Below are 26,918 nucleotides of genomic sequence, written 5' to 3' on the forward strand. Positions count from 1 at the left end.
GAGATTTTTTGGCCAAAAACAACACCACAATCATGCCTCAGCCACCATATTCACCGGATTTAGCCCCATGTAACTTTTTCTTGTTCCCAAAACTAAAGAGACCTATGAAAGGACGGAGATTTGCAACGATTGAAGAGATAAAGACTGCATCGCTGGAAGAGCTCAATGCTATACCGAAAAGTGCTTATGAGAAGTGCTTTGAGGATTGGAAAAACCGTTGGCATAAGTGTATTGTATCTAAGGGGGATTACTTTGAAGGGGACAACATAAATATTCATAAATAAATAAATATTTTTTCTTAAAAATACAAAGTTACCTTAATTTTTGAACACACCTCGTATAACCAAATAGATATAGAAATATAGAAACACAAATACTAAATTAAATACAAAAAACATTCAACAGTCCAAATTCCTACCTTTCAGTGATTCATTTTTCAACATCCTACAATTACAATAAAATTTATTATTTATTATCTTAAATAACAATGCTTAATATTAATCAAGACGTACATCAACTCAAAATATTCCAATAGAACTGCCGAAGTATCTGTAATAAACTATACCTACTAGCACATATTATTAACTCTTACGATATTATCCTACTCTCAGAAAACTGGCTAAATGATAAACTCTATATCAACATCCACAATTATCTTATTATAAGAAAAGATAGACCAACAGGAGAACATGGTGGAGTAGCAATTCTAATAAACTCAAACCTACCTTTTCAATAAGAAACAAATATCTACTACAACGAAAAAACACTAGAAACCGTCGCTATGTCTATCCCTCTATCTCTAAATAACATAAATAAAGAAAATTCTATACTAACCCATAGACGCTCAGAGAACGGTTTTCTAAAAGCTGAGCTCAAATTAGTACCACGTAATGAATTTAAAAGCCAAAATTTCGGGAATCACTGTTCCTCATATTTTTATGGGTGCTCTTTTGAATGGTGTAGGTTAAAAATCCCGTCAAGAAAGTTTTGCCATAAAATGATAGAAAATAAATAAAAAAAGCTAAATTTTTTGACTAAATTGTTTGTTCAAATCGAATTTTCAATCCCGTAACATGTTTTCATATGTTCCAAACCCCTTTAAATTGCGGACTCGATGTCTGAAGTGAATATTAGTTAAGGTTACCCGAACATGAAAATTTGTTGTGTAAACAAAATAGCGTCCGATATGAAAATTTTTTTTGTGTGCAAAAGTCAGTTTTTCTTCTTCCACAAATTCGGACGTTTCTGGCGAATTGCTTCGTGTAAATTGCGCATAACTTGCAGGAAATATTCCTTATTGACCGTACTACCCTGTAGCAAGAACTCAAGAAAACTGTGAGCAAAATCTTCACGGTCGACCGAACTTGGCGCCCTTTTTTCTTGACTCATGCGGCAGCTTCCATTAGGATAATTGAGCTTTAGTTTCCACATCATAACCATAAACCCATGATTCATCACCAGTTATGATCCTCTGGAACACATTTGGGTTGTCACGGACCGAGTCCAACATCTCCTGAGCAATGGTAACGCGATGCTGGTTTTGGTCAAAATTGAGCAGTTTTGGCACGAATTTCGCGGCGATCCGACTCATGCCCAAATCGTTGGTTCAAATCGAATGGCATGAGCAAATCGATATGTTTATATCCTCAGAAACTTCTCTATCAGTGATTCGACGATTGGCCAATACTATTTTCTTCACTTTATCAATGTTTTCGTCTGTTGTTGACGTGCTCAGGCGTCCGGCACGTTGTTCGTCGTTCACATCTTCTCGACCCTCTGAGAACATTTTGTACCACCGATAAACGTTGCTTTAATCCAAGGTAGCTTCACCATATCCCACAGTCAATATTCGGAATGCATCCGCGCACTTTATTTTGTTTTTCACATAAAATTTGATATAGATTCTTTGATCCATTTTTTAGAATAAGCAAAAATCGAAGACGTGTCAAAACATATCCAAGAAAAACAGCTGTCAAAAATCAACTAAACATTCAAAATGGCCGACCTTGTCAGTATAAGTAAGGGACATGAGTACCAACATAACGCTGCAAAAAAACCAAAAATCTAATTTACGTAATTCGCGGAAATTTAAAATTCGCGATGCTTTTTGAACAGATCTCGTATATTCATAACATTTCTAATTTTCCAAGCTCTGTCATAAGCATTGTTATCTGTAGATTGTAATAACTTTATGCATGATTTTATTTTTAAAAACTGGTTTTGCGACATTGCCATCTGACAGATTCACATTTTAATAATAAATTTGTAGACCAATAATCTTTTTGCGATTTTCTTTCATTGAAAATAGATAAAATTACAATGCCATGAAAAGTTTCAATATCTATCATAGTTAGATTGCAATCATTTTTGGGATACATTCGAGAATGTAATTCTTTATATCTAGACTAAAAAACCTTTTAAATGTTTTAACAAATGATGAATTTCTTATTATTTTTTTATTTAAATTGCTTAGGAAAATTTTCTTGCAAGGATATTTAAATATTTTATTTCTCCCTCTTCCCACACATATTTATTATCAGATTCTAATTTATTTTTATCTTCCTCATAGTTTTCTAATTTTTTATGATACGAAAAGTTAGAAATTTCAATACTGCCTGCAATCTTTTCTGATCCAGAATCTGAGTAAAAATCTCCAGAATAATCACCATCAGAAATTGTAAGTGCCTCGGATACTCCATCTTTATTTTCTTGAATTTTAATAAGTTGGGGCCTACGATTTTGACATTTAAAAAAATTTTTGTTTATATCAAAAAAATTTTTTATAAATTATTCTTAATTTTTTCCACTCCTGATGTTTAGACAGAAAAATTAATATTTATTTAATTAAAGTGTAATGACTACATATGTGCGGAAGAACTTTTAATTTATTCAATTTTATCTACATTACTAAACGTATGTTTATATTATAATACAATACTAATATTGAAAGAATTCATTTATTTATAATAATATATATATTCAACAGATGTACTGAGGTGGCAATAAATAAAATTGCGAAACGTTTATAATAAAATAAGTGTGTAGTTTATTTATAGGGATGACTCCTAAGATCAAGATTACTAATATAATTATTAAAAAAAATTTTTTATTTATAGAAATATGAATTACACCCTGAAAAAAATCTTAAAACAAAACTAAGAGATCCAAATAATCCTGAAAAGAGCTAATGGAATGAATTGCTCCCGATGTTCGGTTCAGAAGTGCTCCCTTAAATTGTTTTAAACAGGATTACTGAGAAATAATTACCGATCACTCAGAATTATCTAATCCTTTCTATTCTAAGAAGGATTTTGGAAAAAATTACTCTTGATAAGGGTCATTGCAAAGAAGAATTTTTTCAGAATATCTACAAAAAACTAAGGAGGAATTATCGCCAATACATAAAAATGATTCGATCTCAATTATCCTAAAAAAAACTATTGGAAGAAAGTTACGTACATCGAAAATCGAAATCCAAAATTCGTAAACCAGCAAGTTCTTAAGAATGAATGGAAGATCTTTATCAAAGCATGAAAAGGACAATTAGAAAGTCACCTTCGCGGATAAATGCAGAAGTATCCCACTCATCCTGAATAAAATTATCGGAAAAAAAGCTTCATATATATATGTGTGTGTGTGTGTGTGTGTGTGTGTGTGTGTGTGTGTGTGTGTGTGTGTGTGTGCGCGTGTGTGTGTGTGTGTTGTTATATATAAATGTTGTACAAATAACAACCATTTGTTTTTTTCGCCATCTTAGATTCACCATTTTTTATTTTTCAAATCTGAATTTTGAAAAATTCATGAAAAAATATTACAATATTGATTCGTTTGAAAATTTTCTGAAAACATTTCCATTGATTTTATGAAGCCTGAAAAAAAGTAAAAAATCATGTTCTGTTGGGACTTAATGGGTTAATAGACATAATTGCCATTATTGGTCACCTGGCAATCCTCATTAACATCAGTAAGTGATAAATCAACGCCGCTGAAGTAATAATGTCTGAGTAAAAATATTTAATGAGCATATCATTGGCCCCTATTATTTTATGGCAATGTTAACGGCCAAGCATATCTTGACTTTATGGAGAATCATCTACCTAGATACTTGAAAGACATTCTACTGAATATTCGACAGCTTATGTGGCTACATCAAGATGGTACTCCTGCTCACTTTGTTATAAACGATAGAGCATTTTTGAATGCTCAATTTTTTGACCGTTGGATAGATCCTGGTGGTCCAGTTCCTTGGCCACCTGGATCTCCTGACCTCAATCCATTGGACAGCTATTTCTAGGTATATTGCAAGGATGCTATTTACAAGGATAGATCTACGACTAGACTACATATGATAAATAGAATTAGAAGAGTTTGTGCAGCCGTGACACCAGAAATACTTACAAATGTTCTAAATAATTATCGTCGCCGCTTGGAAACATGCTTAGCGAACAATGGAGGAGCTATTGAACATCTAATGTAATTGTGCGAACCATTTATCATTAACTTATTGCCAAATCATTCATATTGTAACTATTAAGTTATTTGTCATCAGATTTTATATTACTATTGATTATTATTAGCATTTACCAATACTTTTTTGATAACTATGTATAGAATAAAAAGTTAATTTATTTAGCATGTTCTAAAAATGATGCATACTTTCGTTTGTCTTACCAAAACGTGAAAGTGTTTCAAGTAAAGTAATTTGTCATTATTTTTACGTTTTAAATGGCCATAAAAAATTTAACTAATCCTTTACATAAACCTTTAGAACTCTCCCCACTTTCCAACTTCGGGGTCAAGAATAGCTGGCCTTATGGAAAAAAAAAGTTGAACTTCACATAACCTTGAGAAGTAAATTAGATACTACATATGATATCTTTCTTAAACGTAGAATTCCTTGTTGTTTCTTAATCCATGATAAAAAGTAAACTACTTCAACAAACGCAAAGTTGTGTGAGTTTTATGTATTGTAACATATATTGCAATATTATATATCTATATTATATATATTGCTATATTATATATCTATATTATATATATTACTATATTATATATCTTTGCAACTTTGAATTACGATGCATCCTGTTTCGGTGTTTTCCGGTTGTTTGCCGAAGAGTTCATTGATACTCATTCATTTTTAGCAAATTCCATATTTTTTTGTGCCATTGGAATTGTAGGAAAGAGACGAAGTAGTATCATATTTCTAGTGATAAGAATCCGATAACGCTACAAAAAATATCATTTTTATGAAGTCGTATCGTATCGATATCATTTATACAACTAATTATAAGCCTAAGGACACGGTGGCTCTCATGGGTCGAATTTACTGCTCGCACGTAATCCTACTGCATAATATAAAAAAACAGTTTTTTCGACAATAATTATGCAAAATATGTTAGCCATTTTTAAGCTAGCAGTACTGGTCTATTATATTATAATGATTGGCCGTACTCACAAACACTCCCCAGACACCGGCTTAGCTTAGCGCTCCAGAATTTCTCATTGTAATTCTCTGTGTAAGTGTCAATTAATAAAATTTTTTTGGTTTTTGTGCCGTTATAGGCTTTTCCCTTAAAAAAGGTGTTTAAGTTATTTCATTCTCCTAAACAATTTAGAAACTAGGAACAAATTCAAGGCATAAATCTTTCGTATAAAACAACAACAACAACAAAATCAAACGAGTGAACTAGGCTTCTTTGTGTCGCCCACAAATAGTCACGATCAATCATGGTGCCTCCTGTGAGGTCGTAAATCGCGGCCTCTCTCTCTCTCTCTCTCCATCGTTTTCTTTCAAAATCAAATTCCCGGTATTTGACGCCGCGGTAGTTCAGTGCGCGGAGTGTGTGTGTGTGAGTGGGACAGAGAGACATATAGTTGCGTAACCTGTCGCAACACGACAGTAGCCTTTGTCTCCAGCGCTTCGTCACGCAGCTTCGCGCCAAAAAGCCAACGGCAAGAAGAGCAGCGCGGGAGCGCAGGAGTGAGAGCCAACACGTGGCGACACTTCTCAACGTCGATCTTTGCCATTGCCATCGCTTCCGACCAGGGGAACCAACCGGCGGCCATCAACGTCGTTTCGTCGTAAAACATAAGATAAGTTTTTTTACTCTCAATATAGAAAACACTCATATTGATTGGATAGAAACGCCCATATTGATTCACATCCGATCGTGAAAACAATTCGCGCATTAAAATTCGAGTTTCTTTTCTTGAACAAATTTTATTTGAATTTCATAAAATTCGTTGATCATTGCTACGTTCAGTGTTTATTTAATTTGAAATTTTTTTTTGTGTTTAAAAAAATCGTCTAATTCACAAACCCAGTATATTATCAGCTACTTCCTCAATTCCAATTATAAATGCAAGATGTAATGGACTGTTGCTTTGTGTATTCATAGCTGGAACCGAAGCATGTCTTTTCAACAATTGAACGACTATCGTAGGAGTTTTCTAAGTTTTTTAATTGACTTTTTCTTAACTTAAATTTAGTAAATTCGGTGTTTAATTTATTAAAATTTCTTGTGATTAAAATCATTACGATAGTACTTATTTGATTGAAGATTTGTGAATTCCCATCTGATTCAATCATAACTTTATTTGCATTCACGTTTTTTCAGTTTCGGTTTGTTCAAAATTTTACTGTTCCTTGCGTAAAGTAAGCTCGATTGATAATTTTCGTAAATTGCGCATTTCTTTAAATTGACTATTCATTTGTGTTCGAATCATTCAAAACTATTTAGCAATTTATTCGACCACGTTAAAAAATTGAAATATTACAAAATGGACGAAACTGAAAAGCGCATCGCGCGCATTGTGCAGAAAAGCACCGCGTTAGAAAAGGCGATGCAGGCTTTGTCGACGTATCTAGAAACCGAGGATCGAGATGAAACCAACGCGACTCTGCGTTCCAAACACATTGAGGGTTTGTTTAATGAATACGTGACGAATCACAAAGAGTTAATTTCCCTACAAAGCGATCACCCTCGAATTACCGCGTTCGATGGTTTACAGGCGACCTATTTTGATTTAGCAATTAAGGTCAGAAAATTGAGGACCCCTTCGAGACCCCTTTGCGAATTCAACTATTTTGAACAACATTAACGTTACATTTACCGAAAGGTACGATATGCCAAAACTTCCGCCTATTCCCATACCGGAGTTCGACGGTCATCACCGAAATTGGACTGCGTGGAAGAACAATTTTCAATCCCTCATTCATGATCGCACAGAGTTCCCCGGTTTCGTGAAGCATCAACGTTTGAAGGATGCGGTTAAGGGCCTCGCGGCCAAGGTGATAGGAGAATTCAACCCCAGTGATGAGAATTATCCATTAGCATGGGAAGCCCTTTGTAGTGCTTACGACCAACGGCGTGTTGTCGCTAACCAACACTTAGACAAGCTTCTCAAATTGCCCAAGATTACCGAGGCTATCACTGACGCTCTGGCGGACCTTATGTACAAGGTCCGACAGAACGTCAAGTTGTTGAAAGGAATGGGCGAAGACATTCCCGACGCGATAGTCGTGCGTCTGCTCGAGCATAGTCTATCGAAAAGCGTTGAATCGCGATGGATGGATCGTCTATCCAGCGACAAAATGCCAACACTTAACGAGCTTTATGAATTTATTCAAAATACCATTTTCAAGCTTCGTCAGATGGACGATCGATCCAACAATGAGCGTGTTAATAAGAAGCGACTCGCAGATTCCAAATCGTGGCCCCCCGCTAAGAGTCAAAGGTCGGAAGCTCGAACTCTCGCGACCACGGCGAACACGTCAACTAAAACATGCATAAAGTGCGGTCAATCGCATAGGTTGTATATGTGTACAGAGTTTGAGGTCCTTCAACCTCAGGTAAAATGGGACTTAGTAAAAACACACAAATTGTGCCAAAATTGCCTTTATGCGCACGCCTTACCTTGCACTAGCACAATTCGGTGCAAAAAGTGCCAGAAAAATCACCACACTATACTACACACTGACAAGAAACCGAAGGGTCCTAAAATCGAGAAACCTTAGTCCACAAAGGATTCTAGTCAGGGGAGTGGTAATAATGTGCCATGACTGGAAGCTCGCTTCACTCTCGTCTCCAACGGATATTCCTCCGATTCCCAACTCATGACGACCGCTGTCGTAAAATTTTCTTCAAGACGTAATCCTGACCTTATGGCACGCACCCTTTTAGATTCTTGCTCTAACGTCAACTTGATGACCACTGAATTTGCTAGAAAGTTACAGTTGAAGACAAACGAATGCTCCATTAGCATCGGGGCAGTCGACGATTCCAATACCGTTTCTAATAAATTTGTAAAGGCTACCTTCTACTCAAACTACAATAACATTAAATACCAACTTAACTTCTTACTAGTACCCAAAATTCTCGATCGTGTTCCCAACGAATTGTTTCCTTGTGAACGTTTTGATATTCCAAGGAACATAAAGTTAGCCGATCCCAATTTCTACTATCCCAAACCCGTAGACGTCCTATTAGCATCGGGGACCACTGTATCGTCACTCGCGATAGGGCAAATAAGTTTGGGAGATCCTATGTCACGAATCACTCTCCAGAAAATGTCTTTCGGCTGGGTAGTTGCCGGAGGTTCTGTCCCTCAAAGAACACCCAACAAACTTTCATGTAACGCCGTAAAACTCGACACCCTTTTCGAAAGCTTCATCGCCGTCGAAGATCTTGAACCGCGGCCGAGTAGGATCGAAGACGACAATCTTTGCGAACAACATTACGTTCAAAATACCACTCGCGATGAATCAGGTCGTTACACCGTTAGGTTACCATTCAAAGGCGAGAAATTCGAACTCGGCCACTCAAAGGCCCTGGCGATGAAACGTTTCAAGGCTTTGGAGCGAAAATTCGAAGCAAATCCAGCCCTGAAGGAAGCTTACGAGAAGGAGATCAACAACTACCTGGAGTTAGGCCATATGACGCTGTGTGAGTACGACGACGAAAGCGGTTACTACCTCCCTCACCACGCGGTCATCAAGGAGTCGAGCGAAACAACCAAGTGCAGAGTAGTTTTCGATGCGTCCGCAAAAACCTCGACCGGTATCTCACTAAACGATGTTCTGCTCGCAGGTCCGACTCTTCAGGAAACTCTCGTCGAGCAGATGACGCGCTTCCGATCACACCCCTTCGTTCTAACTGCGGACATTGAGAAAATGTATCGGCAGGTCTGGGTTCACCCCGACGACAGGAAATATCAGAAAATACTCTGGTACTACAACGGTCGAATAATGGTTTTCTACATTAACACTGTAGTCTTCGGAATCAAAAGCGCCCCCTTTCTAGCTATCCGCACGCTGCACCAGTTGGCCAGGAATGAGGAAGCTAAATTTGCACGAGCTTCGCTGCTTCTGTGTCGCGACTTCTATGTCGACGATTTTCTTTCAGGAGCTGAGACATTGGAAGAGCTGCTGGCGATTCGTGACGAGATGATCTAACTTCTGAGTCGTGGAGGTTTTACCATTCGAAAATGGTCTTCGAACCATCCGTCCGCTTTGGACAACATAGACAAGAAAATCTTCGAACTGGATTGCGGGGTTCAACAGTCTGCAGTCAAAAAGACGCTCGGGATAGTCTGGGATTCTGAACGCGATATATTCACGTACTCGTGCGATCCGGAAAATACGGAGTTGGTTTCTACAAAAAGAAAATTGCTTTCAGAGGTTACACGAATCTTCGATCCTTTAGGATTACTAGGCCCCTTAATTTTATATGCAAAGGGCCTTTTGTTAGACTGCTGGCGGTCAAATTTGACCTGGGACGAATCGTTGCCGCAGGAGATCCACACGAAATGGGTCAAGTTTGCCGATCAACTCCCCGAGGTGCAGAAGTTTGCAGAGCCGAGGTACCTACGAGGGGAAACTCCAACGTCAACCGAAATACACGGTTTTTATGACGCTTCGTCACGAGGGTACGGCGCTGGTGTGTACATCCGCACAGTCGACGCAACAGGACGCGTTACTGTCAGGTTGCTCGTTAGCAAGTCCAAAATAGCATCCACCGATCATCAAACAATACCGCGACTGGAATTAGCCGGCGCGGAAAAGGTTATACGTCAAGGCTAGGAAACAGCTGGTTTTTTCCGTTGACCGGGTCATCTTCTGGACGGATTCAACCATCGTTTTATCTTGGTTAAAAAAGGCGCCTCATCTGTTGAGGACTTATGAGAAAAATAGAGTAGCTGATATTCAAGAATTAGGTAATGAAGTCGAATGGAGACATGTCCGGTCGGCGGATAATCCAGCTGATGCACTGTCTCAAGGACAGTTACCCGGTGAACTAGTGAGGAATTCCCTCTGGAATTGCGGTCCTCACTGGCTGAGGTTATCGGAAGATAAATGGCCTGAATCACCGATTCTACTTGCGAGTCACACGTTAGCAACGACCTTTTCGACTAGCTCCTTTTACCTCCGATACTCGGATTACGGTTGCTTAATCAGATCGATAGCGTACATGCTCCGTTTAACGAGCAAGGAATTACCTCAAGGTGAGATTCCAGACACGGGCAAATCACAAAGAGGGATTCGTTATCTAACTCAAGCTGAAGTTGATAAGGCTGAACTTCGTCTCCTACTTCTGATCCAGAGGGAATATTTTGCCTCCGAGATCGAAGCTTTAAAATCCGATCGAAATCCACCCAATGATAAATATCGTGGTGAGTTTAGGAACCGAACTAAATTCGTTCAAAATAGTCCATTTCTTGACAGCGATGGATTGATCAGAGTAGGCGGTCGTTTAAAACATTCTGACCTCACGTTCAACCAGCGACATTCAATATTGCTTCCTCAATCCCACCACATCTCCGACCTGATCATTCGTAACGCTCATCGTCGAACACTTCACGGCCGAATCCAGATGACACTTTACGCCGTAAGAGAACGATTTTGGATTCTCGGCGGCAAAGACCAAATTAGGCATATCATACAGCGATGTGTGCCGTGCATTCGACAGAAACCAAAATTCCCTCACGCCAAGATGGCGGATCTACCAAAATACAGGATCGTTGCTCCCGAGTATCCGTTCGAGGAAACCGGTGTAGATCTTTTCGGGCCTATTTTGATTAAAGAAAGGAAAGAACGTAATCGTAGCTTCATTAAAGCATACGGTTGTGTTTTCGTGTGCATGGCTTCCAAGGCCGTCCATATCGAGTTAGCGTCAGATCTTTCCACTAAAGCCTTTCTCGCTTGTCTCCGTCGATTTATTAATACGCATGAGATCCCGCGAATAATGAGGTCCGATAACGGTACCAATTTCGTCGGTGCAAATAATGAACTTAAGAAACTCTACGAGTTACACGGGACTTCTGCTTTCCAAGAAGCTATCCAAAACTTCACGATCCCCAAACGAATCGTATGGCAGTTTAACCCTCCTCTCTCGCCGTATTTCGGCGGATTGTGGGAGGCCGCCGTTAAGAGTTTCAAATATCATTTGAATCGTGTGGTGACCAATCAACCGCTTACGTATGAACAGCTTGAAACTTTTTTAAAGGAAATCGCAGCGATCCATAATTCTCGCCCACTATACTTCTGCAGACCCTCATAACCCTCTAGCGATAACGCCCGCGCATGCTTTGATTGGACGTCCGTTCAACTTCTTACCCGAACCTGACTTTGTTTCAGTCGCAGACAATCGTTTGAAGCCGTACCAGTTCATAAGCAAGGCCAGACAGGATTTCTGGAGGAAATGGCACCAGGAATATTTGCACGAACTCCAAGTCCGAACTAAATGGCTGAATTCCACGGCCACTCTAAAACCCGGCATGGTTGTCGTATCGATGGAGGATACGAACTCTCCTTGCGCAAGATGGCCGCTAGGTATCGTCGAGGAGGTTTACCCTGGGAGCGATGGCATTGCTCGAGTGGCAACAGTGAAGATGGCATCCGGAGTCTACAAACGAAACATCACTAGGCTCTGCGTACTAGCCATAGAACAGGGTGGCAAAATCCCGTCAGAATCTCAGCAACCCCTCCCAGAATGATCGTTGACATTGCCCCCAGATGTGCACGATTTGGTTTGCCATACATGAGTTGAACCTTATCGTATTCTGAGTGGTGCATCTATGAAGCCTGGCCCGAGAATGGTGGAATCGGGAAGTTCCACAGCCAGAAGCTCAAGGGTCACGCCGAGAGGGTGACTCTTGCGACGCGATACCTATTCGGTTTAAATGGGTTCCTGACTAATTCGAGATTCTGACCTTTAGAATAGGGGTCCGAATTGCGATCGAGTGAATCGATAACGAACTTTGACTGACTAGTCTTCCAGAATAAATAATTAGTATTGTAAAAAAATGTATATATGTTACGTATTAGATTAGGTTGTTCTTGTTCAATTAATAAAGAATTTAATTAGTCTATTCATCGAACCGCTTGTGATAACGGTGCTAATCATTGGAGCAGTCCCTCCAACGGAAACTGGTTCCACTTGTAAATGAATCAAAGATTCGATTAGACTTCTTAGGATAATCTATATCTATGCACAATTCAATTACTAGGTTAAGTCTAACCACTGCTCCACTATTACTGTTCGAAATAGTCTCGCAGCCGTGGCCGGCAGCATGTTAAGTCGTAACAATTTGTAAAGGCTAGAGCCCCTAACTCTCACGCGGTGGCAGCACTTGACGGTGCTGGCGCGGCAATCGTGGAGAGAACGCTCTCCTCTTCCGGCTTGCCCGGCAGTCGTCGACGACATCGTCTAGCGTGCGGAGCTCCCTCGCGAACCTCCTCTGTTCAACGGAACAGCGTGTATATTCTACACATTATCGTATTGTTATCTCATCATCTATCATACTATTATCGCATCTCTTCATTGTAAAAGGAAAACTGTGTGTGAATGTGCGAATGTGCTTCGAATAATTCAGCCGGTTGTATGTTGTGCAACTCGTGGGTTCCTTGCGTGCACGCGGCCATTGTTCTCCCGCGGCGTCAATTACTCTCTTTTATTTTCCTATACTCTATCCAATTTCCTTCTCATTAAAATTCTCTGTGTAAGTGTCAATTAATAAAATTTTTTTGGTTTTTGTGCCGTTATAGGCTTTTCCCTTAAAAAAGGTGTTTAAGTTATTTCAATCTCTTAACCAATTTAGAAACTACGAACAAATTGAAGGCATAAATCTTTCGTATAAAACAACAACAACAACAAAAATCAAACGAGTGAACTAGGCTTCTTTGTGTCGCCCACAAAGGGTCACGATCAATCATCGCTATATAATGTCCAAAACACAAAAAAAAAATTTTAAATGTTTAAAAAATAATGTATTACTGATTTATATGAGTATAGTTAAAAAGTATCAAATAGTTTAGAACAAAACGCAAATTTCAATTTCATATAACTACATCGAAATCTATGTTTTTCAAAAGCAGTAAATTATTAGTTTACGTTAATGAGTAAAAGATTCATGGAAACTTATATTTATTATTATAAAACTGTGACATAATATTTATTTTGTTTTAAAACTGAGTTTTTACTGAATCTTTTTGATGAATGTAATGTAACTCAGTCGACAGTGTACTCGTAATATATTGAATGTACATGAAAAACAATAATTCTATTTGAAATTGTAGTATTAATTATAAAGTTCTAAGTAAATTGGATTTTATACATAATTTTATAAATAATTTTATCTGTCATAAATTATTATTTTTGTAAACCTGAAATACAATCTGTTTTTTAGTAACGAAAAATAAATATTATTCAATCTTAGTCGAGAATGAAACTCTCTTTCTAATGAAACTTATTGCACAATAAAATTATAAATATTTATATTTCTAACATTGTCTAGAAAATTTTTTTTTTTGTATTTTGGGCGTTATATAGAGAAATAATCATATATAAATCTTTTTTCCAAATATCATGAATTAATTTTGACCAGAATTTTTTTTTTAAATGGAAGAATTTAAAATATTTTTTTCAACATCAACATCAATTCCGACACCAGTACCAACGCCAACACCAACAATGACACCAACCCCGACACTAACACCAATACCTACCCCGACGCCAACCTCAACACCAACACTAACCTGATACCAAATCCACTGAACTTCAATTTTATAGCTAAAACTAGCAAAATAAGGATATAAACGAATATCGAGATGAAAAAATGTCTAAGAGAGTATTCTGGAACGATACTAAGTCCGAGGGTGAGCACACTGAAACGATATTGATCAAGATAAAGCCCTATTAAAATCCTGAAAAGGTGACCAGAAATGATAAAGATAATTAATTAGAGACTATGAACTCAAAGTAATGAGAATGAACATGCAATTGAGCTAAAAGAAAATAGGCAAATGGATGACGTCGAGGACAATAGTAGGCACGATTAAAGCCAGTAAGACAATACTTCTAAGAGGTTCTACAGAGGCGTGTTACTAGGATTTGTAAATCTAAACCATTTAGCCAATGGCATACTTGCTCGTAGGCGCGCGAGCAAACTTGACAATGGGGATATGGTAAGGAATAAATTCACGCGCCAGTCCAAAATAGTTACTATGCAGTTATTGTCAAGTTTTTATCCGTCCAAACGAAACTAAGCGAAAGAGTCGCCTCAGACGATCGAAACATGTCCAACAAATTACCAGATTGTTCGATGATTGTAAAAGCATATCAAATATTTTTAGAATGACACTGGTAACCTAGTAACTTGAGTTCTAATTTAAAATTATTTTTTATCAATTTTTCAATGAATACCTATCTTTTTTTAATTTTTATATATTATATAACCGAAAAAGTATTTGAACTGTCATACGATATACTAACTTCTTTGATCATTCTCAAGCGCTAAGCTAAGCCGGTGTCTGGGGAGTGTTTGTGAGTACGGCCAATTATTATAATATAATAGACCAGTAGTGCTAGCTTAAAAATGGCTAACATATTTTGCATAATTATTGTCGAAAAAACTGTTTTTCTATATTATGCAACATATCTCTCCTAAGACAGCATTGGATCCCTAAGAATCTTCGCTGTAGGATTACGTGCGAGCAGTAAATTAGACCCGTGAGAGCCACCGTGTCCTTAGGCTTATAATTAGTTGTATAAACGATATAGATACGATACGACTTCATAAAAATGATATTTTTTGCAGCGTTATCGGATTCTTATCACTAGAAATATGATACTACTTCGTCTCTTTCCTACAATTCCAATTGCACAAAAAAATATGGAATTTGCTAAAAATGAATGAGTATCAATGAACTCTTCGGCAAACAACCGGAAAACACCGCAACAGGATGCATCATAATTCAAAGTTGCAAAAATTGCAAAAATATTAACAAGTAAACATAAAACATTGACATATACATTTGAACAATTTATATTAAGAGCAATTTAATAGTTTTCGTTAGAAAGTTTCTCAGCAACTATAATATAGAAATATATGTTACAATACATAAAACTCACACAATCAAGATGTTAGATGACATAATCGATAACATTATTCAAGAACAAAATTTTAATGGATTCAACCTTTTGACTACTACTCGTAAAGGCGTATATATACGCCATCACAAATCCATTAATATATAATAAAAGTGTATATATACGAGGTCTCTATGGAAAGTATCGGGCCTACCTTTATATATTCGTGCTAGCGTTATTCTTTATCATCTGGTGGAGGGCATCCTTCAAAGTAATCCCCACTTGATTGAACAACACGATTCCGTCGATGTTTCTACATTTCAAAACAGTCCTGGGACTCACTTTTAGGGATAGCCTTAAGTACACTCGTTGCATTGTTTTCAACCGTTGTTTTGTCATCGAATCGGTGTCCTTTGAGTGGTTTTTTTAGTTTTGGAAACAGCCAAAAGTCACAAGGGGCTATGCCGGGACTGTATGGAGGTTGTCGAAGCAATGCGATATTGTGTTTGCTCAAAAACTGCTGCACAAGATTGAATGAATGCGCTGGCGCATGATCGTGATGGAGAAGCCAGTCACCACTTTCCCAAAAGTGCGGCCGTTTTCTTCTTACTGCATCACGCAAACGTTTTAAAATTTAAACGTAGTATTCTTTATTGATTATCTGACCTGTTGGTGCATATTCGTGATGTACAACACCTTCACAATCGAAAAAAACAATCAACATTGACTTAACATTGCTCCGACTTTGACGTGCTTTTTTTGGTCTTGGCGATTCAGAATGCTTCCAGTGTGAAGATTGTTGTTTTGTTTCAAGATCATAACCATAAACCCATGATTCATCACCTGTAATAACTTTTCTAAGCACATTATCATCATTATTGACCATTTCCAGATTGTCCAGAGCGATTTCTAAACAAATGTTCTTCTGCTCTGCTGTGAGCAATTTTGCGATGAATTTCGCACACACGCGTTTCATTCCTAAATTTTCGGTTAAAATTTCTGAAATGATAGTTTTTGGTATCCCAAGGTCTTCTTCTAGTTCTCACACAGTCATACGACGATCATGTTCGATTGCAAGTCGCACCCGCTCAATATTATCTGCGGTTTTTGTCGTCGAAGGTCGGCCGGAACGAGAATCACTATCGACAGAAGTACGACCATCCTTGAACCGTTTATACCACTCTTTTATTCGTGTTTTACTCATACACTCGCTTCCGAAGGCCTTTTGCATCATTTCAATAGTTTCCGAACTCGTTTTTCCGAGTTGAAGGCAAAATTTGATGCAAATTCGTAGATCTTGTTTTTCAGTCATTTTTGACAATATCAAAATCCGACGAACGCGAAAAAGGCACTGTAAACAAAGACACGCTGCGCATGAACTATACGTCCGGCAGGTGTCAGTAAGTAACCAATAGATTCGTGAGGCTTTACTGTTGACGTTTCTGTCCGGTAGAGGTCGCTCGAACACTATGGCGCGAAGATATAAATGTAGGCCCGATACTTTCCGGACAGACCTCGTACGCCTTTTTATTTTTAATTTTTTTGCCATTACATTTTACCCTAAGAATGGTATCAAATTTCCGGGAACTGATTTGGTCACTTTCAGTGTTCACTAATTTCACCGACTGATAAGCGAAAAACACATCGACCATATAGATGGATTCATCCGAGAGCGCGCCACAGTCAAAGGATTAAGTAATTTCGTTTGATGTTAAATTACATCTCTTTGGTATGTATCTACATATTGATTTAGTGAACTATTGCTCAGATCAAATACCAAGAAGTGTTAATTTTGATTTTGCTCAAATATTCTCCTTTTGAGCATCTAAACTCAGTAGCAATTAAATTATTTTTCATTACTCATTTATATACGTATATACATACGAGGGTGGTCCGATAAGTACTTAGCCTACAAAAGAAAAACGGAAATTTTGGAAAACAGGCGTTTTATGTTTCAACATAGTCTCCTTTTAATTCGATACACTTGGCCCAGCGATGCTCCAACTTCTTTAACCCGTCTGAAAAATACGTTTCCTCGAGGTCTGAAAAGTAGACTTCCATGGCAGCGATTACCTCCTCATTCGACTCAAATTTCTGCCCGGCGAATGACTTTTTCAAGTTTGGAAACAAAAAGAAGTCGCACGGGGCTAAATCTAGAGAATACGGTGGATGGGGCAGCAGTTCGTAGCCTAATTCGACCAATTTGGCCATGGCGACGGCGGAGGTGTGAGCCGGTGCGTTGTCATGGTGGAAGAGCACTTTTTTCTTCGCCAAATGGGGCCGTTTTTTCTACAATTCGACGTCGAATCGACCCAATAATTCGGCATAATACAGCCCTGTGACCGTTTTGCCCCTCTCCAGGTAGTCGATGTAGATCACACCTTGTGAATCTCAGAAAACTGTGGCCATCACCTTTCCGGCCGATGGGGCAGTCTTCGCCTTCTTCGGAGCACGTTCGCCGGGTAAAGTCCACTGTTTCGACTGTTCCTTGGTCTCTGGTGTATACCAGTGGATCCATGTTTTGTCGACTGTCACGAAACGACGCAGAAACTCCTTCGGATTACGCTTAAACAGCGTCAGGCATTGCTCTGAAGTTGTCTCACGATTGCGCTTGTCGTCCGGAGTGAGCAAACGCGGCACCCATCGCGCCGACAGCTTTCTCATGCCCAAAATTTCATGCAGGACATGACCCACGCGGTCTTTTGAGATACCTACGATCTTAGCTATCTCGCGCACCTTTTATCGTCGATCTGCCAATACGAGATCGTGAATTTTTGTCACGTTATCCTCCGTGGTAGTCGTTTTCGGAGCACCTGGACGCGGCTCTTCAAAAATCGACGTGCAACCATGTTGAAACTCGTTAAACCAATTTTTGACGGTCGCCATCGAAGGAGAAGAGTCACCGTACACAGCATCCAAATGCTTTTTGATTTCGCTGCGCGATTTCCCTTTCAAAAACAAGAATCGAATCACCGACTGATACTGCTCTTTTTCAATTTTTCAAAAATCAACGGACACACTTGCTTTCACACGCTCTCAAAAATAAACTACAACTCCGATCCGGCTGAAATCTTGACAGTAACCATCGAGAAGGTTGTACTACGTGATAGAATATTTCTTTTACGAGAGTGGCGCCATCGGGCGGTGAGGCTAAGTACTTATCGGGACACCCTCGTATTAGAAAAACGTCATTTAACACTAAACAAAATTATTTGTCCATTAAAATGTCGTTTTAGAATAGTCATCTATTCAATTATTCAATAGTCTCCTTGGCACTTATTAATATTTTTACAATTCTAAATAATAATTCATTTAAGAGTATATTTAAAAATTAAGACGTCTTTTAACAAATAATCAAGCTGAACTAAAAAAATATTTAAAGGATAGACAATCTTCAAATTATAAGATATAGAACAAAAATAGTAATTATCTTAACAGCCATATGTAGCAAAGTAGTAAAGTACAGTTATAGTAATTTAAAGTTTTTAGGTTCAATTTCCGGTCGAGTAAAATTTTTCTCTTTCATTTTTAAAAATAATTATACATCTTTTCTATTACCAGGCAGTTTTTATCGCAATAAGGTATAAAAAACGAATATTTTAATAAAAATATCTTTCAATGAGGTCATTTTTTATTCGAACTCATAACACGATTTCGACGTACCATACGAAAACTAGCACTTTTACGATTTCATACGAAAACTAACACTTGTATCCTCATGATGGCAAAAACTAACACTTTTGATATCTACCGACGAAGACTAATACTTTAAATCTGCGAGTTTAAAAGAAAATTTTTTTTGACAAAAGTTTTTAAATCAGTTGCAATCTAATTATGGACGAAAACTAGCATTTTTTGTTCGAAAATTAATAGAATATTGTGATCTAAGCATAATTATTTAAAATTATTTCTGTTTTTATAACATCGTCAATTTTGTAGTAAAATATATGCAAAATATGTTTTCGATGTATTTTTTGTCAAGAAATATAAATATGAACTTAGATTAACGCTATATTATTTTGATTTCTTATAAAATTCAAAAATAATATGTAAAATCGTGTTTTTTCTTTATTTAATTTTAACACTTATGTGATAAAAAAAGGTGTCTTTATCGAGGTCGGTGAAAGACACCTTTTCCCTCGATTTCCTGCAATAAGTTTTAACATCCAAAACATACAATATATAACAAATTTTGAAAATCACCCTCTCTGCTCTGTTAGCTGCGTGATAAAAACAGTGTTATTATTGAACTATTTATTCAGCTTTTTTATGCTTGGAAAGCTGTGTACTCTGAAAAAACATCGAAATGGATGAAGACACATCATCTAAGTAAAATTAATGATGTTCCCTATGCAGTAGACGATATTTATTGTTTCAGACAAATTATTAGATCATTATTAATTGTATGCGCATACTTTTAATTAAGGGGGCCAGCCAACGTTAACTTGTTAAAATTAAAAATTTTATTCAGAATGATGTGGAAATCGTTCTATATCGGACACATTTTTCCGTTAGTGTATGTAGCGTCACTTAAATGAAACAGATTTTCAAATAAGGCATTTAGCATAGCATGAGATTATCGGAATAATAATTAACCAAGTGATCTGCGTAGCAAACTTGATTAATAACTTGGAATAAATAAATAGTAGCAGATTCGATCAAATTGACTCTAGATATTATGAAAACTAAATACGCTTATTTTCCACAATTTTTTTTTATTAAAACGAAGGCTCCTATAAGAAAAATAAAATAATCATTTTCAACTCTGAGACTGTGTCTTGGATAAGTTAACAAAAAATTTTATGTTTTGCGACTATTTTTATGATACTTCTTTCACAGTTTTGGACTAAAGCAATGCTCCAATCTTGTTGCTGAATGAAGATTAGAACCAAGTAATTTTCTCTTTCAACATTTCGATGGTAATTTTTTATTTTATTAACTCTCATATATTGAAGTTGTGCAAACTTTTTTTAGAATAGCCTTTCTAAAGAAAGCTTTTTTTTTGTAAATTAAAAATATCTATTAACTAATAAAAAATTTATTAAACAAGAAAAATTCATTTCAGATCTTGACATTGCAAGCACCTCTAATGAAGGCCCCGATGATGGCATCAGTGACATAACTTCAACTGATAATACATCCAATGTTTTAACTTCTTCTAGATTTCAGAAGGCCTTCCATGAAACCATCATCACCAACAACCAAGCCAACCCTAACATAGAAATACGTCAACCGACAACGCCGAGGCTCATAACATTTATCAAAGCTACAAGTAGTTACGAGAGAATGCTTGAAGATTGTGATACTGAAATTTTTAATTAAGAAGTTGATGCATTTATATTTGAATCAATATAAAATGACGAGAATTCAACGAGCAACTTTGACAAGTCTTCTATCGGCGAATTCTTACGATATGGAGCTTTCACCGCAATCTCTTTTCCAATAGTCTTTCAGCAAACGATTTATTTGTCGACCTGGTATTTAGCGAACAAATTAACCTTCGATGTTAGTTCGCAAGATGAAGGCAAATACAACTAATTCGATTGACTTCAAAGTAAAGTAAACTCGTTCACACGATCAAGTAGAAGTTGGTAGAAATGAAAAGTCCATCAATCCACGTACATCTCGATAGGATACAGTGATCCCGAATCAGAAAAAAATTGCTATTTGAAAATAGATATAAAGGATCGAGAACATTTACATGCCTTATTTTGGAGTCTTGATAGTAATACAAAGAAATGGAATTGCCTCAATAAGTGGCCGCAAAAGATATAGACGTGGTTGTAACGGCGGCTTTACATAAAAAGGGAACAGGAAAAACAGGCCACACACTTAGCTCGTAAATTAGGATTATAAATCGCGTATAGCTGAGAAAAGAAAATTTTCTTCGTGAACGACAGTTTTCGTCTCGCGCATCTGGCAATTTTCGGGTGTTTGGAAGTGTACCATAATAATCAGAGCGAGTTTACAACCGCGCCATCCGGAATAGCCAGATTGCGAACATCTCAGGAAAATGGAGAACTGCAGCGCACATGTGCATCCTATCCATAATACAATTATTTTATTTTAATTAATTTTTTTTTAATTTTATTAATTTCTTTTCAATTTTATTAATTTTTTTTCAATTTTATTAATTTCTTTTAAAGTAAAGGAAGCACATTTGCTTGCAGATCTCTCAAAAATATGCGAGACTTGTCTGTTTCAAGTAGTATTCAAGTAATTAACAAAGACTATTTTGATTAATAGTTTTTGTTTATTGCTCGAATAGCTTTAGTTTTATATATAAATATAAATATAGAAATATATAATAATTCATTATATATTTCCATATTAATTAAGATTTTTATTGTGAATTTTGTGTGTTTAATCGTTGAATACACTCAACTTTGCGTTAAAAAATTTAAAAATGTCTTGAACGAAAGTTGATGATTATATTCATAATAATTAACTCCGATTTTCCAGAATTTCTTATGGATTTTCGGTAATTAATTAATTAATTAGTTAAAGCTATTAAAATCTTGTTTGTTTCCAGATTAATATAATCCTTAACTTTTGTTCTGTACTTTAGTTTTATTATAGACTAAATAATATTTTTGTATTAGTAAGATTAGAGTACCACACACACGATTAATTTAAATAAAATTAGTTTAAATAATTAAAGATAAAAATAGTACATAGAGGGCCATCTGTGTGAAGAGGGCCCAAAACACTTGAATGAGGCCACTCCCGCATACTCCGCCCCGACCAATTAGGGATCAAATTTCGCTTACGCTTGAGACACTCCCCAAATTTTCCAATCAATTAAATTAGGAAAATTTGAGTTCTTCCTGCCCAAAAATGACAAGGAATTTAGAGTGGGACTCTCTTGCGAAAAACATAAAAGGAAGCTCTTGAAGAAAAATAGGCAGTTTTTACCCCAGTTCGTTCTAGTTCGGTATTTTATAAAAAGGACCTCCGTGTGTGTGGGAAATAAGTACAAAAAAGTAAATAAACGAATTTAATAAAAAAAACCAAAACTCTAATTCGGTTCATTCTTTTCTTTCTTAGTTTCGCGTACGGTTTTTTTTTATTTTAGATAGTTACACTCGATTGCCGAGCGTGTGGTCGAGTGCATATTAGATAGGCTCCCTGTTACGTTATTTTATTTCCAAGAGTGTGGTAAAATAACGCGAAGCACAACTATATTTCCAAGCGTGTGGTATGTATAGTAAAGCTTCAATCCTCCGTCGCCAAAAAGAGAATTTTCCGCGATAGTGGCAACGCACGTCCCGGTTATTGTCCGAAAGAATAGACCAAAAAGTGCGTCTGAGAAATATATCTCGTCAACCGACGTCACATGATTGTGAACGATACAAAAACTACAGTATTCTCAAAAAGGCAGAACATGAAGAATATAACGCTTATATTAATAATAAGACATGTTTAAGATAGTTGATGAGTAAAGCAAAAGAAGACACCAAAAAGTTCAATAATATTTATGCTGCTACATTTGATATGTAAAAAATCCAGACTACTCCAAGAGCTAATATTGGGCCGATGTACTACTATTGAAAATTCAATATTTAGAATTTCCATATATTCGATATGGCTATTCACCGGGCAATTAATAACGCATGGAATGAGATGATTGGATGTCGAGAACCAAATGAAATTACTTCCTACCTATGGGATTTTTATTAAACGAAAAAAAAAATGATAATTCAGGTATCACTGAGTTCTAGCTATTTTGTAACAACTGCGGTGGGCAAAATAAAAATAAAATTGTTTCTTGATTGTTGATTAAAGCGACAGTTACAAATAAAATGAAAATCATCGTTCTTCGAAGTGGATCACAGATAAAATACTAGTGACTCAGTACTTGCTTGCATTGAGAATAAGGCAAAAAAGCAAGAAATTTTTATTTAGACTTGGTTCGTAAAAGTCGGAGGAGTAAAGATAAGAAACCTTATGAGGTGAAAGGAATTTTCCAAGAAGACGTAAGATTTCCAAATTATGTGTGATAAGTTTTTCAACATTCAAACATCATACAAGTATCTTCGGGTAAGGATTTTATAGTTACACCGACTGCTGAAAAGAAAGTGACTTATGATTTTACAGCGCCGCTAGTTAACGTCAGCGTTTTGAAAAGGACATTTTCTAACAGCTATGTTAAAGATTATGCTCTGCAAAAAGCTTATAGAAAAACAATACCCTTGAATGAAAAGAAAAGAACGTTATTAGAACGATGATAAAAAAATATATTCCTGAAAAGCACTTGCCATTCTATAATGAAATCTTATTATAATAGAATCGTTATTTAAAATTGAAATTTGATCGATGTGATTTTAAAAAGGTAATTTTTCCAATATATTTTTGATAATGATGTAATTATTTTGATCCGTCAGTTGTACGTAAAATATTATCTTTACTACGAAAAAATACGTAAGTCTTTTAGCAATAAACATTTGTAATTTTTTAAGGCAAAATTGAAATATGTAAGCATAACATGCATGAGTAAAAGTTTCATTGAATAAACAACTATTTTACTTAACTTGATTACTATTTAATACGACAACATTTCCTCTTATTTTCATTTTAAGAATTCTTAAAAGAAATTATAGAATAAATTTAAAGTAAAAACTGTTATGAAAGGCTGCCGTATTCTCTAGTAATATTAATTGATAATACAAATTAAATTAAATAATTCTCTTGTGTGTATATGTTTAATTTTCTTTATTATTATTATATTATTTTATATTATATCTGCAGATACTGTTACCGCTAAAAATATATATATTTCAGTTTCTGTGATATTTGATTTGTAATATGCATTACGATGAAGATCTATCTTTGTTAAAAAAAATTAATAAGTAGCTGCTTTATCTATTGTTCTACTTTACAATGTCATTTTTTTCGATTTCACGCTGATCCTACATACGTTTATTAGCTTACTATCGATGAAAACTTTTCGAAACTATTTGCAATTAGAAAGTGTTAGTTTTCATCCGAAATTAGGAAAGTGTTAGTCTTTGTCAACGCGAAAAAAATGGTGCTAGTTTTCGTATGGTACATCGATTTAATGGTTAATGACATCTTTGAAAATCATCATTTAAAGACGTTCAATGATATCTTTTCAAAGACGTCATTATTTTTTATACGGTACACATTTTTCACAATACTTTTACACTTGTAAGTGTGATTTATATTAATTTACAGTGTGAGTGTGAGTGTCAAAGCGCTATTACTGTTTCTTTATTTTTGATTTTATGATTGAACATAATAAATGGTTTTCTCCTACAAATAGTTATCACTTATAATACCATATCTAGAAGTTCAACTCTCTCTTTTTTTTTATTAACTATTAATGACTCTGAATCTTGAGCATCTTTACCATCTAGAACATAAGTAGCTTCTCTCACATCATAACAGCAACAGTATAGTAGATCACATAGTGACACTTTAAAATAAGCCGTTGATGATAGCGTTAAGTATGGAAAAGATTCTTTTTAAATTACAGAGTAATTCAAAAAGAACTTAAGAATATTGGTTTTCTTTTAATTTTAAGAAAATCTATGTATCAGTTGTCACTTATCAGTATAAGAAAGGTTTATCAGTTCATTTGAATGAAGAAAAATTCATTTTTTTATTAGTATAAGCTGCTTTGAATATAAATCAGGAATGAACTCTGTATTATTTTTTAGGAACTCTAGAATATGAAATGAAACTTTACCGTTAATAAATATTCTTAAAGGATTCAACATTCAGTCAATTGCTACATGTGAAATTTAAAATGAAAATATGGACTCCATGGACCTTGTAGTATATATAGTGTATATATGTAGTATATGTAGTGTAGAAAATGTAGTAGCTTTATTAAATTTATAAAAATGGATCATTCCAATAGCTTAGTGGCTTTGTTCTCAACATTCACAAACATGTTTTTTAGGTTATACAAATTTTATTAGTAGTCACTGTTGAATTCTATAACTATTCGTATTATATGAACTGCATTTATTAATTATTACTACAAAAAACATAAATCATGTTTCATTATTTTTAATCATTTAGTGATTATAATTTGTACACAAGCATTGATCAATTTAGAAGAAAAACATTTTTAAATTTGTGCTGAAACAATTTTAAAATTTGCGCTATGACACAAAGTTCATAATAAAAATTATGTAAAGTTACCCAATTAATATAAAAAACTACTTTGTAAATCTAGAGCTACTAGTTCCATGGCATATATAAAAACATTTTTGCTTTAACTCAATGAATAAATTATTTGTTTTATAAACATTTTAGATGTATGATATTCTTATTATTTCAAAGACAAGGCCTCACAACAAACTGATAAAATAAACTATAACTGACTGAAATATTGAAAAACTCAAATTATTATAATAAATATTATACCATTTGTGTTGGCCTTTGAGTGGATTGAGAGTAAATCGGTGACATAACAGGTGATCGTTGCCAAGATTGTTGATATGATTCAGACCCGATTGAAGAATAATTGTTATGAAAACGATGACCAGGACTGCTAGTTGCTTGAAGTAATTGATTCAAGGTAGGTGTAGGACCTGTTGGTTGAGTAATATTTTGTGATGATGACGAAAATCTAGATTGCCCTGATATGAAAAAAGAATTTTCAACATAAATTTTGCATACACTGAAAAAATAGCTAATTACAGATAAATATTCAATTTTTAAAACTTCATACTTGGATAATCTGATGCTGAAATCTTAGAAACATATTCTTCAGAAAAATCTGAACGAATTTGGTTAGAAAAAGAATGAGTTACATGAACAATTGTATCTTGAGTCTCTGTTTTGACTGTTACATCTAATTGGGAATTATTTTGGTGAATTTCTCTTGGAGATTTTACTTCAGAGCCGGGATTCCCTCCAGCATCCTCAGGACGATATTGACTCATACCTGTTGATAAATAACTTCACATACTTGGAAACGGTTATAAGCTACCGTTTCGAATATTGATTGACTTGGTACGCCGTCTTTTTTTAAAGTTAATAAGTTATAAACTTTATTACAAATTATAAAAATAGAATAATAGTTCCAAATGCATAATTTTACATATTATATATACTTCATTAAAAGTTAAACCATTATGTACACTTCTGTTTTCATCTCAGACGACGGCCATTACCATATTATTTTTTTAATTGTTTGGAAAAATGAAAGGTCTCAAAAGTAAACTCTTCAATATATTAATTTTTAATTACTCATAAAAAGAAATATACAATGAGATAGTGCGTAAATTAGCCAGATAGAAATTTTGAAAATTTTGTTTTGCTTTATCACATTATTTCAAGAAATTTTTAAAATTACTTCGGTAATAGAAAAACAAAGTACCATGCAAGTCATTACACAACCATGGAATAAGAAAAAGAGACGCAATCAAACCAGACCAGAGATTAGTTGAGGTATAAAGATTGATGACACCCTCGCGAAGACAGCCCGACAAACATATAATGTAAAAAAAGAAAATCATCATATCTTATTTATTTTTAATTGTACATGATAGAAAACTAGTTATTTTTAATTGTACC

The 26,918-nt window shown here is 35.5% G+C and overlaps 1 protein-coding gene across 4 annotated transcripts in view; it reads right to left on the reverse strand.

The window, feature by feature from the left end:
- Positions 1–26,518, reverse strand: part of LOC131675125 (trithorax group protein osa) — a 1,031,961-nt gene extending 1,005,443 nt beyond the window's left edge. For all 4 annotated transcript variants that reach the window (XM_058953975.1, XM_058953976.1, XM_058953974.1 and 1 more), the window contains exons 1-2: positions 26,071–26,518; positions 25,764–25,978 (exon numbers count right to left, since the gene is read on the reverse strand). In XM_058953975.1, the coding sequence (XP_058809958.1) occupies positions 25,764–25,978; positions 26,071–26,284 (429 nt within the window). In that variant the 5' untranslated portion in view covers positions 26,285–26,518. The remainder of the gene's footprint in view (positions 1–25,763; positions 25,979–26,070) is intronic.
- Between the last annotated feature and the right edge of the window lie 400 nt (positions 26,519–26,918).

This window comes from Phymastichus coffea, unplaced genomic scaffold (genome assembly GCF_024137745.1).
Source record: "Phymastichus coffea isolate CEN01 unplaced genomic scaffold, Cenicafe_Pcof_1.1 PCOF00016, whole genome shotgun sequence".
In the NCBI taxonomy this organism is placed as follows: domain Eukaryota; kingdom Metazoa; phylum Arthropoda; class Insecta; order Hymenoptera; family Eulophidae; genus Phymastichus; species Phymastichus coffea.